Here is a 20,212-nt window from a genome sequence, read left to right on the forward strand (position 1 = left end):
TAAAGATTCAGCAAGACCTAGCAAATCGTGGATTCACTCGGAAACTAAAGTATCAGAAAAATGAATCGTATAATTTTGTCAGCTTTCCTTGCTATGCTGGTAACTATATTTAATTCATATTTTTCTACTGTTTAAATTTTGTGATGAAAAATAGTTCCATATTTTAATTTAAATTGCATAGTAATACAAATTTACTACTAATTTTTATTCTTTTTTTGTAATTGTAAAATTTAACACATTCTTTGAAAAAATGGTATATCTTAACCTTATCTATATCTATACTTATAATAAAGCTCAATGTGTGTGTGTGTGTGTGTGTGTGTTGACGCTCTACATTCCAGGTCATTTGACATACAGCTACCAAATTTGGTACGTGTATACCTTAGAGATCGGGAATGTGCACCTGGGGTCCCTTTTTTAAATTTTTAATTAGAATTTTAATTATTAATTAAAAACTAACTTTCCCGCCAAAAAAATCTTCCATTTTCCCCACCGCCAAATAAGTAAGACATCAGCTTTTTTTTCTCCCAACAGTAATGAGGCTAGGGTTACCATTTTCGGCGGATTATTTCAAACGATTCTGTTTATTTTCTTAATGTTTGATGCATTTAAAATTAAACATTGTTAATTAATCCATGTTTCAGATTCATTCTGAAGTACTTTTGAATTAAAATAACACAGAATAAAGGAAATTAAAAATGTATAATGTGCATAGCGTTACCTCAACTGGCGTAGAAAAATTCACGCATTTGCGTTACCCAACTGGCGAAGAAAATTCACGCATTCGCATTTTTCTGATTGTTGTCATGACAACCACTATCAACGGATGATTTAAATTATTTTTAGGTTAGTTGCATGCTTTTGTAAGTAAATTGTATTTATGTTAGTTATATATTTTTTGTATATGCTTATAGTTTTAAGTACATCGTTTTTAAGTAGTTTTTTTTAACCTGTTTTCAGTGATTTAAATTATTTTTAGGTTAGTTGCATGCTTTTGTAATTAAATTGTATTTATGTTAGTTACATATCTTTTTGTATATGCTTATAGTTTTAACTACATCATTTTTTAAGAAGTTTTTTTAAACCTGTTTTCGACCGATTATTTTAAACGATTCATTTTATTTTCTTAGCGTTTGAAGCATTTAAAATGAAACATTGTTAATGAATCGATGTGTTCATGATGAATCTGAGAAAATTTTGTTGACAAATTCTTGAGATATTACATAAATTAAGAAAGATATTCTTTAGTGCCCATAAAGTTTAAACGCCCAGTGACTCTGTTATCAGTAATCATATTATTAAAAAAAATGCTTTGTTTCAGTAAAAAATATTATTATATTAATTGCAGATTAATCATTTACACTTTAATTTAAAACATAAATTCTACGAGAGGTAACAGAAAATGAGAGAGATACATATTACGTTATGATTGAAGGCCTTTATAATATTATGAGTGAATTATATGACTATCAAAATTTGAAGTTTTAAAATATTATGATGAAGAATCTATTAAAGTTGGAATTGCGTAAAATATTTAATGGTACGACCGGAGTTTAACCCCCTGCATGGCGCAATTTTTAAAAATCGCCAACAACGGTCTTGTGAAATGTTCAAAAGCAAAGGAGCAGATATTCAATTATAGTGCATAATAAAGATTGTCAGCTTTGGCGCGTTATCGTAACTGGGCGAAGAAGGGGGTTAAACTCCGGTTCAACCTATTTAATTATTAAAATTTAAATTAACATTAAGAATGGCGAATTAATGAACTACGAAAAATTTTAGGTTACAATTTAGAATAATAGCATCGCATTGTAGATTTTGTTCCTAAAGAACTCAATTTCTTGTAAACCAACTACTTTTTCTGAACTATTTCATTTTTTATTACTTTTTTTTGTTTTGTGTTTAAATCAAAAACGCCAAGTTTAAATGTTTATTTTCTTAAGCTGAATAGCAAATAAAAATTTTTTTAATCTTTACGGTTTCGAGGCTGTTTGAAAAAATACCTGGGCATTTATATATATAAAAATCAAAATAAATTACTATTATTAAGTGATAACATTTCAGGTATTAATTTCCAAAGTCATTTTGTGACATCGAAAGGATTTTTTTATTATTAAATTTTGCTTATATATCTTAGAATATTTTTACTTTCGAGTCTTTTTTTTTCATTTTATTAATTTACTCTATTAAAATTTGTTTGCTTTTTTTCTCTGTTTAAGCTTCTTTATTATTTTACCTAATTATTACTGATTTATCGTTTTAATTCAGTTCTATGATTCCTAATTATACTTTTGAAGTATATTTAATGTTTCTTATCACTAATTGATAATAGAAGAGTCTATTCATGTAATGTTACAACCGCATGATAAATTTAACAACAATATGGTCCAACACTATTTTGTCCATTGTCTTACTCTATGCTGCGATGTCATATCGTTCAAACTCATTTTTTTATTACCTTTATATGTTTAATATTTGTAAAAATGGAGTTTCGTTAGTAATTTTCTTACTTACTTTGTGCAATATGTGTTTTCAATGATCTATTAAATTTTTGAAAACTTAATTATTAGTTAACCGATTATTTTGAATTAAATTGAGATTTTGTGAGAGTGGAGACTCCTAGTAGTAAATTTTGGAAAACTATTGATTTCAATATTCTTTAATATTTATAATTATGAATTATAAATTATGAAAATACTATAAAAATAATTAAAAGAAATAATAATTGCTAGTTTTTAATATATTAACCAAATATTAAATATTCGCTGCAACGACTCATGTCTGTGAGTTGGACAATCTATCTAATATAGTTACTTTCTGATAAAATCTTTGCGAAGATTCAAAAATTTGTCATATCACTAGAGCAATGTTTCTGATTTCCCTATTTGAAGAACATTGCTATTAGAAATGCTAAATGGATCTTAACATACCCTTAAAATGACTAATTCGTTTGGAATTTTCAGTTTTCTTTTAACCAGTTAACATCGTAACAATTCCCTTTTTTTTAAATCCCATCGACGACGCATATACACTTCGAATACAATCCAAGTAGTTGGATTGTAAATTTTGCAAAAAATCATAATAAAACGAATGAGATTTCATTTTGATTAGGAAAAAAATTCTACATCCATATCACCAAAATGAACACTTCGAATGCCTTTGATTCAGAAAAGAATAAGAAGTAGAAATGTCTCAGCATTTACTTTCTATAGTCTCAATTAGGGCATACTAATAAGCCAGCTCGTTGCCGAGGATGGTCCATCAGCATGTTGCCAATTTGATACCAACCTCCTTTTCTTTTGAGAACTTACTCAGCTCGTTGATTAAAATCTATTGCCATAGGCTGGCATCTTAATACGAATTCATGGAGAAAGCGGCTTAGAGCCGAATGATTTTCATTTCGTCATTGAATTGAAGACGGCAATGCACATAGAAGACATAATTGACATGCGGCAATGTACATAGAAGAGGAGACCAGAAACCCAGTCCACCGATATGACGAATGCTTAAAATTTCAAGACGATTATATCGAAAACCAACCATTTTTATTTTCTCGCATGCATAGTATAGATAAAGTATAGTAATCGTCAAAAAATTCGAACTTGAGATCTCAATGTTTCAGATCTCTTTGAATTTGAAAGACACATTTTTGGAAAATGTCCATCTGTCTGTCTGCTTGTGGCAAAGATAACTCAAAAACTCTTTGAGCTAGACTGACGGAATATGATATACGGTCTTTATATCAAATTTGCAGATTTCTTTCAAATTTTGAGCAAAATCCATTCTGAGGAAGTCTGTCCGACTTTTGAAATATAAGTTAACACTATAATTACAAAAAGAAGAGAGCTATATAAATAAAATTCAGTGCGCCAATTTAGCATCTATAGTGAAGACGTCAGTCAAATTTTATACCAAACCCAACAAGAGGTTGACCGTCTGTAGTTTCAGAAACATTTAAAAGTGATAACTCAAAAACGTAACAACTTAAATATACCAAATTTGGTATGGGATTTTGTGACTACAAGTGTAGTTTTGTATCATTTTTTTTCTTCAATAGTTGAAGAGAAACACGGAAAACAAAAATTTGATTTTCTTATACTATTAATTGCCAAAAAATTCGCTAAGAGATCATGCTATAGATTCAGTTAAAATGGTAAATCACCCCAAAAGTTAATATTTCGTAATTATTGTACGACAATTCCATGGAAGGCATTTGCTGGGTTAACATCTTTATTAGAGAGTATGAGAGAATGTTTTGTGGTTATTCACACGTTTTGGTAACAAATTCATTTTACTCTCTTTTTGTTGTGGATCATCAAAGATTCAGGCCGCGGTGGCCTGGTGGTAAGGTCTCGGCTTCGAAACCGGAGGGTTTCAGGTTCGAGTTCCGATGTCATCGAAGAATCGTCATATAAGCGGGTCTGTTGCATGGTAAACCCGTCAGGGCCAAACGTCTTCCCGCCGGCTTGATGTGGAAGTTCAGAGAAGGGGTGCCAGCTCAGGTGTCTTCTCGTCATCTGACCACGGTTCAAAATTACGAGGTCCGTCCCAAAATAGCCCTAGTGTTGCTTCAAACGGGACGTTAATATAACCAAACCAAACCACCAAAGATTGCATAAAAAACGGCCCTCCATATTAAATTTATTTCTACAATTAAATGCACAGTGTATTTATTCTAAATTTAAATTATCGTGACTCAACTAACGTCATGCATTAAGCAAATATGAATTAATTTAATTTGAAGTATTCTGCATTTTTTTCAGATTGTGGCATGCGTTGAGGGTCAGCAGCAGGAAGGAGAAGAATGTGGTACTATGTATAGAAGAAGATGCAGAGCAAACCAGTATTGCTATAGGCCCAATTTTATGCCTTTGGATATCAGTTACTGTCTGACATACAGAGGAAGAGGTAAGATATTATTTCTTCTAAACGAATTCGAAGAAGGGTGGTCGATCTTTTTATAAATTATGTCAATTTGTCATCAATTTTGATTAAAAATTACAATTAATAACCCATATTAAACGCACTTCACCTTTTTTTTATACTCACATATAAAATATAAAAACTACTCTAATCCTCTAGTATTCGAAACTCAAGATTTAAAAGGATCTCCGTGTTTTAAATTCCCTAAGTCAGAAAAGCACAATTTTGGATCTATAGGTAGGTTTATACTCAGCCAGCTACAAACCATCCAGTAAAACCACGCATGCGCAGAAACTGCACAGTAGCAAGTGCTTGTCTCATTATGAAAAGAACTAGGCATTTCCGCTCTCTCTGTTCATGTGCAATCTTCCTTCTGCGCATGCGTGTCTTACTGGTTGGTTGGTTGTGAGTTTTAGTGGCGCAAGAGCCAACCTTGGCTAAACTGCGCCAAGCGTGTCTTAATGGAATCTTATACTTTGCTGAATGTATACGAACTTTCAGTCTGTCACTATCTGTTTGTATGCAAGATAACTCAAAAACACTGAGTTGGAGGAAATTCAGAATGTGACTAATATCAAATTTTCAGATTTCTATCCAATTTTGAACAAAATCCACCGAAAGGAAATTTGACTCTCCGGCTGTCCGATTGCATGTGAATACGATTACTACAAAACATAAAAAACTTAATAGATAAAATTTGCCCCATATATTTTACGCCTGAAATGTGCATTTATATCAAATTTTGGATCAAATCTATAAAGTGGTTGACCATCTGTTAAACTTGATACAGATACTTGCCACACAGATACATACCATATAAACTTGATAACTCAACGAGTTAGATAAATGACATTTGGTAGGCTATTTTCATACTAAAAATTTAGTTTTGTGTCAATTTTGATTTTATTCGGTTACAAAAATGCTTACTCGGTTGTGCTTGCTTGTGCTTACTCTTTGCATGGAGTGCTGGAAATAAAAATTTGAGTATTCATGGCGCTCGCAACTTTTTTTTTTCAAGGGCCAGAATTTTATGTAGGGATGATAAACCGTAATTAGAGCCTTCCAAGAAAATTTCTGGACGTTCATTCCCGATGTAAAGTTTAGTTTAGTTATATTAACGTCCCATTTTAAAGCAACACTAGGGTTATTTTAGGACGGACCTCATAATTTTGAACCGCGGTCAGATGACGAGGACGACACCTGAGCTGGCATCCCCCCTCTCCAAACTTCCACACCAGCGAGAGGACGTCTGGCCCCGACTGGTTTTAAGTGCACCAGACTCGCTTACACGACGGTTCTTCCGTGGAACCGGGTGTTGAACCTGCAACCTCACGTTCCGAAGCCGAGATCTTACCACCAGGCCACCACGGCCTTCCCAATGGTCAGATATTACTACTAACTAGAAGGAGGTGATTGATTCTTACTCCCAAAGGATGAATTTCTTCCATATTCCAAATCAGAATTAAATACTATTGGAAATTTTGATTTTCAATTCTAATCATTTTGAAGAGGCCATGATTTATTATCTCGCCAAAGGATAAACATTCTGGAAAATTTTAAATCTGCATTTCATTTCATTTATCAGTTGAAGCGTATGTCATATCCATCAGTGGATTCAGAATTTAAAACTTTATTTCACTTTAAAGTTAAGTTGCTGTACTCTGTAAACAGATTTTAAAAAAAAAAACTATTTTTCTTCTATCTAGTTTAAGTACCATGCATATTAATATTTGAAATAAAAGTTGTTAAATTATAGATCTATCCTTTTTTTAGTAATATTTAAAAACTTTATTTTAGGTATGCCCTGCGATGAAATGTTTCGTTGTCAACCTGGACTAGAATGCACAGTAAGCTGATATTTTATTTTGATGTTTTGGCTTAGATTCAGGATTATATTATTTTAAAATAGATAATGTTCATAGGCTACTATAATACCTGCAAATAGTGACATGCACTAACATTTTCACACTTTTTTTTTTTTTTTTTGCTGCAAAGACTCGTCTTTGGTTCTCACTTATCTATTTGTATTGAACCGTCTATCTAATTAGATGAATTTATTCCTACCATAGTTAAGAAATAACAAGGAAAAAGTCATCTAATTTATTAATGTTCCAAATATCAGGAGCGTATCTTCGCATCGAAGGTGTTAAATAATTGTTTAAAACATTGTTTGAAACAAACCATGTGCATTAAAACAACATGTTTAGCTAGTAACAACTTTCTGGGGGGGGGAAGGGTTTTTGCACTTTGCAAGTGAGATGTTTCAAATTTTGAATTAGATTTTAATTATGTTAATAAAAAAATATATAAGATTTTTTTCTCAATAACTTCGTAGGATATATTTGCACAAAATTTATTTAAATATTTGTTTATTTAAAATCAAGAAAATAAGTTTTCAGTGATATTTTTTGTTACTCATACCAGCGATGGTCCTCTAATAAATAAGTAAATTCTTCCTAATAATTATACTAATAGCAATATTTACTAAATCATTTATCAAATATAATGTGCATCCATTATATTTGCTATATAATTAAAATTAAATTTTAAAAATAAAATTAAAACACTGATCAGTGTTGAAACATTATCTTGTTATATGTTTTGGGCTAGAATTTCTTTTAAATTATTTCGTTATACTGACTTCTTATAAAATATATTCAGTAGATTAAGGTCAGTATTAAAGGTTAAAACAGGAATTGTTTTCGAATTATGATTTCGAAAGATTCATGATTAATAAGTTCGCAAACAAGGTTCACATCTGTGATTTGGATTATCTATCTAATTAGATGACTATTTTGCTGTCTTCAACTGTAATAGTCAAGGGGGTATCTAATTAAACAACAGGTGTGAACTAATTAGATAATGGGTATGAATCACATGCGAGTCACAAGGCAATCGGCGTGTTAATCTGTGTCTTGAACATCTAATTTTGAACTAATTGTAGATAAACATTTTAGTATCAAAAATAGGAAGTTCGGAGGAAAGCAAGATAGAATAGTTCTCTTAAAACAAAAATCCTGTTTGCAGTTGTTTCATGTTTTGGAAAGAAAATGCAGATTTTTTCATTTAAGAAATGCGTATAAATGCCCTTCAAGCCTTTCTAAAGTCGAAGAAATTACAACTAAATTCTTTAAATGCAAATCCTTTCCACCCTTATGTCGAATCTGACACGCCGTTCTGAAAAAATGCATCGTTTTTGTTAATTGATAGTTGTTATTGTAAAAGTCTATAACAGCAAAAATAGAAACAATTTTTAGGAATTGTGATGAACCTATAATTTTGAGCCTCCTAAACACTAAAAAGAATCACTGCATTCGAATATGTATAATTAGGTATCTGATTACTTTTCGAATTGTAAATGTTTTTAAATGCCTTTTGTCAATTATTTAATCATCCATAATTAAAGTTGCTATAAACTGCAGAAATACAAAAAAAATTAACAGTTCGTCCAAATAATATATGTTAAATTATGTGACAAAGTCCCGGATGATTTTTTTTTTGAAAAATGCAAATTTTTTTGTATTTTTACATAAAACAAATAAAAAAAATTCTTTATGAAATTAAAATATACCATTAAAATGTCAAAAGTTTTTAAAAATTTAAGAAAATAAGAGTCTTTTAGCTAAAAAGAAACAAAGCAAAAACCATCTAGTTTAAAAGTTTACCAAACGATTTCCTAAAAATCTTACAGATAATTTAATAAATATATTTTCTAGTTCTTGAATTAACGCAAAGCTAACCGTCTACCTAATCTTTAAAAATTGTGGTTCGATTGATAAATACCATGAAACTTTCAACTGCTTCCCATTATGAAATATTAAAATAACTGTGGTATATGTTTAAAGCAACTGATTACTAATTGTCTAGTTGGGGTAAAAAGAACATACTGAGAAATTATTATGTCAAATTTTAATAAAAAAATATATACAATGGGTTCTAGTTTGCGATGTTTTTAGTAAGTAAATTGTATTAAAAGCTAAAATTTGAAGAAACACATTTAAAGATGTAAAATAATATCAAAACAAATATAAAAATCAATATATTAAAACAAATATAAACTAGCATTATGCAAATACGAAATTAATGTAGCTTTCAAAGAATATGTTTAGAAATAAAATTTGAACTGTTTAATGAAGAAGTATGTTTAGAAATTAAGAATATTGAATAAAAAAATATTCGATATTTTTTGCAAATAATCGACTTTTTAACATAGTTATCTAAATTAAGAATGAAATTAATTATTATAAATTATATCAAAATTTTATAGTAAGCATATAAAATGAAAATAAAATGTTAAATATAATGGAACCAATAGCATAACCAACCATTATAAAAACACAGCTATATTTCAGAAATGACTGAAATAAACGGTAGAAGCAATTTCCATAAGAAATTTTTCAATTTATTTTTATATTGATTATAAAATATTAATTTATATAAAACAAATTAAAATTTATTTAAAACAATAGAAAATATAACATTTTTTAAAAACAGATGAAACACCTATTAAAAATCATCCCTTAACTTGTTTTAATAGATAAAGTATATGAAAGATAATCGAATAATTTGCAATTCAGTTTGCTTATAATTGATAGATAATAATTGAAATTAGAAAGCTGTATTCAAAAGTTTACTGAAGTTGGAATCAAAAGTTTCCTCACACATTATTAAATGCTCTTTAGCACGCTGTATTCAAGCATCAAATTATTCAATGTGGATTACTAAAACACGAACAATCCTGCAAATAAATTAATTATATATAAAGTGTGTAAAAATCCCTCACAAATACTAATTAAGCTGTAAATAAATATGATATGATTATAAATAATACAAAATTGCACGTTCAAATTCTAACTCAAAACGTCGATTAGAATTAAAACTTAAATCATAATATTTTTCAGGGCTACACGATTTTTCATCAAGATGGACCAAGCGTTATTTAAAGCCAAATATCTCGCCAAATTGCTATAATTTATAATTTTATTTAAAGTTCCTTTTTTGAGTCAATACAAAAGATATTTTGAAACATGATGAGAGAATGACCACCAAATATGTAATGCCTTACAGTTATTTCTAAATACAAATAATTAAATAGGAATTTTTATAGCAAAGTTCAAATATTAGGCAGAATAAATTTAAATGTTATTTTGTAAGCAGTTAAACACTTTAAATTTCTCGGAGATTAAAGAAAATGGTATTGCCTCTTGTGAATGAATAGACGTAATCTACAAATAATGAAGATAAAAGTATGTGCGCGTTTGGGACAGAACTAATAAATATGGCATTTATATACTCTGGAAGTTGGAAGCATGATCTTAGAACAATTATTTTTGAAATTTTAATTATTTTAAAATTAAGTCTGATTTTCGGTATCTTTCTGCGATAAATATTGAAAATATTGGTACTCAAAATTGATTTTTACCCCATTTTAAAATTTAAAAATATATCGTTTTTTGATGGTAATTTAATTCTTGGTGAAAGTTTCCCTCAATTTTGTCACTTTTTTGTATTTTTGCATTATTTTCAATAATAGAGTTGATTGTTGTGCTAAAATTCGAACTGTTTCCATTGTTTCATTAAATACTTAATTTTAAGATTTTCTTTCATTGTTCAAAGCTGAGAAAGATGAATTATGTTAAAAATCTGTCTTATTTATATAAGGATAAAGAAAGTGAAGTTACAATTATGAGAAAATTAGAAAATAGCTGAAGTGGACACTTATGCGTTGAATGCAATATAAGGGTAATAGACCTAAACACAATTAAGATGGTTCATGTGTACAATTAAGAGAACATGTGTAAGATTATTGAAATAACACGGTTTTAATGTCAGCCAAAATGTATTCCATAAATTATTTTTCTTCAGATAATCACGAGCTTCAAACTTTGCATAAAGGTTAACTGAAAGTAAATACAAATAGTATTCCCAGTGAAGCAGCTGGTCGCCAAAAGCGGCAAGTACAGCAATAAACGAAGCGCTTGATTTCTATGACAAAAATCAGCCCAGAATAATTTTTTTTTATCACATTAGCTTGTTTTGTGTTATGTTTGCTACTGTTCTTCATTCTAGTTTCTGATCTAATTTCTCTATTTACTCTCTTTGACGAATAACTAATTCGTAGCTATTAGTTGTATTTAATTCTTATTAAATCTCCTATACTGAAGTTCGGTGTTTATGAGGCCTTCCAAAAGTTATTTTTAAGCACCAAACTGTGATTTAAACATCTAAAAGCATAATTTATATTAAAGTATCCGTCTACATTTAAAAGGCAGTTTTTGGACAAAGTTCACAATTTTTTTTAAACCCATTTATTTGGGTTTCTAAATCTGTGTTTGTTTTAATTCTACGATAAATAGAAACCGAGATATAATTTTTTTTATAAACCACTGTAGCTGAAAACGAAACCGTAAGTTGAATGTTTTGCAACATTTTATCAAATACATGCCTTTCTGAATTATAATTTATTTTATAATATGTTCTAACAGGAAGCGACGCATATTAGAAAACGTTTTGTGTAGTTTTTATGCCGAAGGGATTGGCAATTACATCTGCTTTTGAACATTGTTTATGTTGTGGCGCCGCGCGGTAGTTTTTTTTTTTTTTCTTCAAACATTTGTCATGCTTGTGGCAACTACAATTTTGTTCCATTAAAAAGAGCTCGCGCCAGCATTTTCACGGCTCTCTGCATCACGAGTTTCTTAGAGCATTCTTGTTTTTGTTATGTTTAAATTTTAAAGTTATTTGTAAATAAACGTTGCTGTTAAAACTTTTGGCCCTTCTTAATTTGAACACGCATAGGCCACTTTACCTTAATTTCCGCATCATAATGTTTACAAAGCATTTTTAGTGCAAGACAAACGAAAACTTTAAATCAATTTTTTGAAAAGGGATTTCGTAAAAATTTTGATACGCAAAACACATCTTAAAAACTTATTAATATATTATCTTGAAATTTTGCATATATGTTACCAAAGGCAATGAACTAGGGATATAACTTTGAACTGAGTAGTTTTTATTTTAGAGCTGCGTAATGTAATTTTCAATAACGAATTTTGTGAAATTTTCAATTTAGGAATACTTGATTAGATATAATTTTTTTGAAAATGCATATATTTTTTAAATCCTAGTTCATTCTCTTCATCACAGCTGTAAGTATGCTGTGTATGAAAATAATTGGAATAAGTGCAATAGAATTTTTTTTCTAGAGTGTTTTGCTTTTTGTTGCAGTTTTCATTATTTTTTACCCAAATTGACACATTTTGCAGAATTTCAATTGGCGCAGAATTTCCTAATCAATATTTTTCATTGTTTACAATCACATTGATCCAGAAAATGAGTTGAAATAGCTCATTAGAGGGATTTTTAAAAATTTGTATAGATAGACATATACCTTAACACCCTTTATCTTGATCCATTTATCATACAATGAAACTTCTTCATATAAACATTGCTCACGTACATAAGTCACGTGTTAACACAAATCAGTGTAAGTCTCTTGTAATTGTTTGGGAAATCTATTTTCAGATTGCAAGTCTCATTTGTTGTACTGTAACCTAACTTTCTTATTTTTCAGATTCAATTTTCTAAATAGAATCTTTCTTCTTTAACTTTCAACAATGGAAAACAACTGCGCGATTAAAAATTTGATGAAATAATGGAAATAGTTTGAATTTCATTTCAAACTATTCTTTATTGAAAATTAGGTAAAAAAATATTTTTATGAAATATTTAGGAAAAATCAGCATACATGGTGAATTAGTATCTTTAAAAAGACAATTTTTTTTCTATATATATGCTTTGAAATTATATGAAAATTAGTTGTTTACATAAATACTTTCGGAAACTATCAATAATTTATAATTATTAAATTTCATTTAATTTTTAATGGATTAAGATTTTAATTTTAAAAAATTGCTTTGGGGCTGGGACATTCTTATTCTTCAAGTTATATCTGTGCTAAGTTTGGTTACGCCAAGCCAAAAAAAATCTGTCTCCCAAGAACCAACACACGCAATAGAGATTGTGTTTTATTAATTCTTTGGAGTCTTCATTAGTTGACAAATATTTTTGGACATTTGTTATTATGGTCATTCACTTAAGATCGGAAAGAACACTTGAGATGCTGAAGTCTATCTAAATATTTTTTGACATCTAAATGAATCACCATTAAAATTTAAAAAATAACTTCTTACGATCCTGCCCTTTATTGGCCAGACTGGAGAATCGGGTGCATGGCGGGTAATTGGGGCAAGTTGTAATTTTTTGTTGGGTATAAGTCGCGACAACGTTCTTAATAACCTTAAAAGCAAAAAATTGATGCCTCAAAAGCGATAAATTGCCAATTTTCGGCCCGTGCATTGTATGGCTTCAAAAACTTCAAACCAAAAGAAAATCATATCCTCACCTGATAAATAATGTAATTTGTTGCATGAGTCTGATATGTTACTTAAATACAATAAATGAATTGAACATGAAAGTTGTAATTATGCTTTAATTGTACCTCATTAAATCACTACATATATAAATCTAAATAATATTATTTTATGTATATTTATTATTTCAACTGATTCGTAAATTTTTGAAATATTTGTGCATGATTTAATACGTTATTCTTAATTCTGTACTTCGTTTGCATATTTTTCATGCTGATTTTTTTTTTGGGGAAGGTATTAAATGTGTTTTTGTTAATATTCTAGGCATTTGAGACGCGCCTTATATATTTTTTTCTGCCAATGAGGGTTAATTAAATGCATAGTAATATGATCATATTATTTATGTTCATTAGATCGCACTATAGCATAGATATATATGAAAATGAAGCATCTAAATGAAGTTTAATTCATATTACAGGAAAGAAGTGGTGGTTGGTTTCCAATGCGAAGATGCCAGGAACCCGCTAGCACAACTACGTCTACATCAATGCCAGAGACTGTTGCCACCAGTTCCACCGCGCAATGAAATTTTGTATTCCGAAAAAGAAATAATTTTATTTATGTTTGAAAAGATTGTGAACATGAAATTTGTTTTAAATTGTTATAAGTGAAAATAAAAAAAATTTTTATGGCTCTGAATTATGACTCTAATTTTGAATCTCCGAATACATTTGAAATTATAAAAAATATTTTTAATACATTTTATGGTACAACGTGATTTTCTCAGCGACATCCATAAACCGCCAAATCATGTAAAAAACAGCCAAAGGTAGCCAATTGATTACAACCATATACATTTTCCCTTGCGACTAAATGCGAGTAGTTCTAGCTTGGTGTTATTCTTGGCGTCGTTTTAATAGCGGTCGCCATGGAAATCATTTTATTTAGAATATTTTATATAACTCGATCAACTAGTTTGTTTCGTCTTAATTCACTTAAATCATTAGAATATATGTGCTTATTTGTGAAGTTGATTATAATAAAGAATTTACTATACCAAAAATGATTAATATTTGTTACGTTTAAACATAATATTTGAACTTTAATCCTCCAGTCAAAAAAAAAAAAAAAACCACTTTTGTTTTGGACAACCCTGGATTAAAAATATTTTAACCCGGTAGCGCTGACCAAACAAGGCCTCTTTTATTTTTAACTGGTACCCACACTTTTGGGTACTAGTTTATTATCGAATGTCAGCGATTAAAATGTCCAAGAAAATCGTCAAAGGTGTCATGTTTATTGTAACCAGTTATTTATCGCCAAGGTCATTTTTGTCATCGCCAAATTCTATGATGATCAACGGCATGTGGTTAAGCTTAAAGTTAGTCTATAACATGCAGCTAAACCAAATGTTCATCAAGCATTCTATTCGCATAAATTAACTTCTTTCACTTTTGCAAATTTCACGTTACTGAAGAAAGAATTGGATTAAAAAATTTTCCACATACTTCAGCGTGTTCCAGATCTCTAAAGTTGTGTTTTCAAAATATAATGAACAATCATTTAATTAATTTTAATTAATTCATATTAAAAGTCATAAATGGAAGTGAATTTGAGAAAATTACGTTAATTCATTCCATAATAATTATAACTAGCCAATCATCTGTTCGGCCACCATAATAATTTAAGTTTGATAAGTTGCATATTATCACAAAAAGCGAAAGTACTATTTTGTATTATATTGACACAATAAACATGGAACTTTTTGTTTGGTTAGATATCTTTGCAAAATAGCGAAATTGCCTGGAAAAATTGGTATGGTAGTTGAAATTTGGGCAATTTTCAAGGTTTCATTTGTGTTATCTTTCGAAGGCCCAACTTAAGATTACTTTCTTTAGTCAAAGTGCCATTTTTGGGGCAATTACTCTCCAAATGTAACACAATTTCTTGACAATAATTTAGCGGAAATTTAAAAGCCGCTTTTTACCATTTCTTGTAACAATTCAAAATGGTGGATTTTTGACGAGTTTTTGGATGATTGGCACGATTTTAACTATATTGGCGAGAAATCAGATACCTATCCTCTCAAAAATGGAGTGTGACATGGGACAAGCGACTAATTATAAAATATTTAAAGGTCATGCCATTTTATATGAAATAATAATCCGTACAATAATTTTGAAAGGGAACTCTGTCAATTCAAAACCCATAGAAAATGTACAATAAAGTATTGTTTTTGATCTTTCAAATAAAATAAAAATTGATAATCAGTACAATGCTTGGAGCATGGAAACAGGTTCTTACAGGTTCTAATTTTACAAATTAGCTTAATTGTACAGAAAATTAATTATGAATGATATTAATGGCTATTAAGTAAAATATTAATAAAGCTTTAAAACGTATATTTATGATAGCAATTTATAATTTTAACTTTCTATTCATTACATCTGTAACTTTATATTTTGCATAAATTAACAAATATATTTATTAGTTTAAGCTACTTTATTGCCCTTTTCTGTGTTTTACATATTAACATCCTCATCATTGTACTATTTCAGCATTTTATCATATAATTACAACCGTTGTCACCACATATATTTCAAATATAATAAGTAAAGCTTTGATTCGCGTCCAAGGCTAATTTGCATCAAACCCGAGCATACCTGTCTTTCGGTTAATTGATTGCAAAGTTTTTTTTAATGAAAATTATATATATATATATATATATATATTTGAACTAGCTATATATGAGCTAAATAGATGTGTAACCATTGAAAATAAAACAATATGAAGATTAAAACACAATGAATATTATAGAGAAACATATTCATTATCGTTAATAAAAAATCAAACTCATTATAAATATAATTAAAATTACAATTTATTTCAAATATTTGTATCAGCTCAGCATATTTTTATGGGTTTTTTTTTTTAAACCTTAATCTTAAAACCTTTCAGCAGAGACAATTTTTTTGAAGGACTTATAAAGACAAATGTTAAAAAAAAATCTTTCATTATTATCATTTATATTATTATCTTCTATAAATTAGTTTAAAAAAAAGAATCAACCATAAATAAAATACTAAAATATTAAATAAAAATTATGAAATGCCCATATTCAGCATATTTTTTATAACCAGAAAAAGGATTTTTTTTTCATACTAAAAATAATCCTATTTTTGCTCTCGAATTTTAGCGAAAAAGATTTATATTTGCACTTTAACCCTTTCTAAGGCCGTGGTAAGTATGCTTCCCAGTAAATTTATAAATCTTTGAATGAAATTATGTAGGTTGGCATAAGTTCTGACACATTTTTTTAGTAAGTCAGAAACTTAGATGCTTCAGTTCTTTATCTCAGACAAAATGATGTGTCTTGATTTGTTACTTGATTATTAATTAACAAAATTAATTAAGATAAATGAATCCCTTTTTTCTTATTCTAATTTGAAGCCTAAAAATATTTTAACATAATATGACTAGAAAAAAATGACCTTTTAAAGGGTTAAGAAATATTAAGAAAATAAGATGCTTAATTAAAGATTAATAATCTTTAGCAATAACAAAACTATAAAAAATGAATGAGCACACGGAGGAAATATCGATATGTCTTGATAATCTATCGCTATATCGATTTCTTAACGATTTCTACTCGAAATATTATTTGGGATTTAAAAAATTTATTCCCAAATTCTATTTCTATTATGAAATAGTATTCTGTGATCTTAAAGATGGAAACTATATCCATAATTATAAGTAGTAAGAAGAATATGTAGTAACTGCTACAAAACAAATAGTCTATCAAATTTGACGCAAATATGAATACTAAAGGGAAGGAATGTGAACGTTGAGTTGATTTTTTTTAAAATTTTAATTAGAATTGGTCATTAAATGAAGATTAAGTGAGATTTTTCATTGTATCGAAATATGTATAAACCTGTGGTTAAAATGTATTCATTTGAAAATTTGAAAATAAAACTTTTTTGTGTATTAGTGTGTGTGATGTTAAATTAGTTGCTGTTAAATAATTTTTTTCTCAATTTTTCATCTTTTAAAATTAGTTTTTATGTAATTTTCGACAATAGATTTCATTGTTGCAATACATTTCAAGCATTTTCATTGTTTAATAAGATATTTAATAGCGTGACTTTCTTTCATTGTTGAAAATTTAAGAATAAGTCATCAGTTTAAGTGCAAGTTACTATAGAATGAATAATCTGTTTATAAGTTTAAGTGCAATTTACATAAAGAATTTAAACAAGGAAACGCATTACCTCAAATGACATTATGCAATTAGACTTTTAAATGCAATTTTTATGTTATGAGATTTGATGTATTTGAACACAATAAGCAAAATAGGTTATTTAAGTAATAATATAAGTAATTTAGTAATATTACTTTTTATATTAAAATAATGAAACTCTACCACAATTTAACTATTAAAAATATTTTGTAGATCATGGCTTAAACATTATAGAATGCATAGGAGATTTTATTCAACTTAAACACGTACAAAAAAAAATCTCCGATGAAGACAGCCAACAAAAGTGGCTAGTATGGAATAAGCATATAAACTGATTAAATTTATAAAAAAATCTTAATCAAAAGTTACAATGCAATTCGATTATGCATGTTGTGGCGAGAGTCTTCCACCAATGTTTTTATCCTCCGAATTATACTGGCAGACATTCTTGTCTTCTTTTTGTAAATACATGCCTCTTAACCCTTTCACTACAGCTACGGCCCAACCGGCCATGCAAATTCTGTCCTGTTAGGATGGTTTCTGTTCCAAATGAGGGATGTATGATATAAAATGAGTTATGAGCAGAGATATTCGAGCTTTACATCTTACACTCCTCGTTTGAAACAGAAATAGGCTTACCAGTATAGAATTTGCACAGCCGGACAGTGAAAGAGTTAAATTGCAATTATCAGATCCAGGATCCAATGTTATTTTAGTGCTTTGATATTGTTGAATTTACATGCACCTCAGAATAAAGTTAACAAAATAAAATCTGCTATCAAATATTTTGATTTCTTTTTCATTTCATTTACAGAAATTTATATAAACAATTCCTAATCAATTTTCTAACAAACCACTTTGGTGCAAAGTATGAAGGCTTATTATGAAAAAAAAATGTTTATTTCTAGAAAAGTTATTAAAAATTATTGATAAAAAGGCTATTAAGTCATTTTGTCCATAAATGAGAAGTAAAATTAAAGATTTCTTAAGAAATTTTATAATCATAAAATACTTTAAACTTTCTTAACAATTTATATTTTTAACTGTTGAAATTTTTACAGCAACAAAAAAAAGGAGAGTTGTTTCCCCGAAATTTTCTTGCATATTATCGAATAAAGATGTCATATTTCATCTCCTGCATAAAATTTCAGATCTTGGACAAGATCGTGAACGCATGAGTGCTCAAAATATTTACCTTCGTTGTCCCGTACATGAGCAGAATGGGCTACGGAGTATAGTGATGAAAACCAATATTGCCTTTTGAACGTCTGTTCTTCTACCGATTGCCCAAAACCAAAATTTGACACAGAACAATAAATGCAACATCAAGATCACATGTTAAAATTCATTTATCTAAATTATGGAATTTCTGAATTATGAAGTTTACATAAATGAGAATGTACAGACCGAAAGACAGTCAAACTCCTGCCGGATTTGTGTATACTTTGATATGGATCTAATTTTCAGATGTTAAGTTTGTGTACCAAATATTTTTTGCTCGTTTTTTTTGTTTGTTTTATAGTTGTCGTGTTCCATATTTACTCTGATATTCAGCCAGTCAGCCTCTCTGTGAACGAATGTCATTCAAAATTTGATTAAAATATACAAGTTTGATAAAAAATCATAAAGCATTTCATCCATTATTGTATTTGTAGACAGACAGACTTAATTTAAACTAATAATTAAAATAATAGTTAGCAAAAAAATTACCTCTCAAATCTCTTTTTTTATTAAGGGAAGGTATGAAATATTGAGATTGTTCAAAAAATTGGAACTCGAGATTTTGAGTAATCACAAAATAATTTTTAAATATCGTAGATTTTCAAAAACAACACGGATTAGGGTTAGTGATTGTAAATGGGAGCAAATTTTGCAAATATTGTCATTTTATTTGATTTAAAAGGATCGCATGGGATAAAAATCTCCGAACATTTTAGCTTCAAAATATCTGTTTAGTTGTGAAAAAAAAATATGTGTTTAGCAACAAATATAAAATGAATAATTAATAGGTTAGGATAGTATAGTAAGTATGAAATGACTTTTTATCAATATATTTATTTTATAAATATATGTTTGCATACTTTTATGCTCCAAGCGTCTTCATTTTTAAAGAAATAAATTTAAATTTATGATAAATGGTTCTGTTAGTCATTTCAATCTATTTCGGCATTCGATTTAATTTAAATATTTAAAAAACAGTTTAAATTGAAGAAAAAATAATTTATTAAAAATTCAGTACAAATAAATTAAATAATTAATAAAACTTAACTTTTAAATCAAATAACAAAGTGTTACTCAAGTTTATTAAAAATATATTTCGAGGCAATTAGGATGAAAAATTAAATATTAAAACGCATTACGCATTGAATTTTTTATTTAGATTTTTAATTTAAAAAATACACCTAATTTAAAAAATTGTTTAAAAATACATTTCAAATTAATTTTAACTACATTTATAAAGGCGAATGCGTGTGTTTGTGTTGGTACTGTACAAAACATATAGTTAAATCTAGAGCTAATACTGATATAATATATAATCGTTGACACCATTGTTTTTAAATGTTGATTAAATTTTATTTAATTAAAATTTTAAGCGTCATTTTAGAGTTCTAACTAAAAAACTTTAAATGACTTAAAAAAAGAAAAACTGGTTAAAAATTAAAATGAAATCGCAAAT

General features: G+C 28.5%; 1 protein-coding gene across 1 annotated transcript; it reads left to right on the forward strand.

The window, feature by feature from the left end:
• On the forward strand, window positions 1–13,994 carry LOC129972857 (uncharacterized). Its single transcript, XM_056087156.1, has 4 exons — window positions 1–99; window positions 4,764–4,908; window positions 6,721–6,770; window positions 13,774–13,994. The coding sequence occupies exons 1-4, from the start codon at window positions 61–63 to the stop codon at window positions 13,879–13,881; spliced, it is 342 nt and encodes a 113-aa protein (XP_055943131.1). The 5' UTR covers window positions 1–60; the 3' UTR covers window positions 13,882–13,994.
• Window positions 13,995–20,212: the final 6,218 nt, after the last annotated feature.

This window comes from Argiope bruennichi, chromosome 6 (genome assembly GCF_947563725.1).
Source record: "Argiope bruennichi chromosome 6, qqArgBrue1.1, whole genome shotgun sequence".
In the NCBI taxonomy this organism is placed as follows: domain Eukaryota; kingdom Metazoa; phylum Arthropoda; class Arachnida; order Araneae; family Araneidae; genus Argiope; species Argiope bruennichi.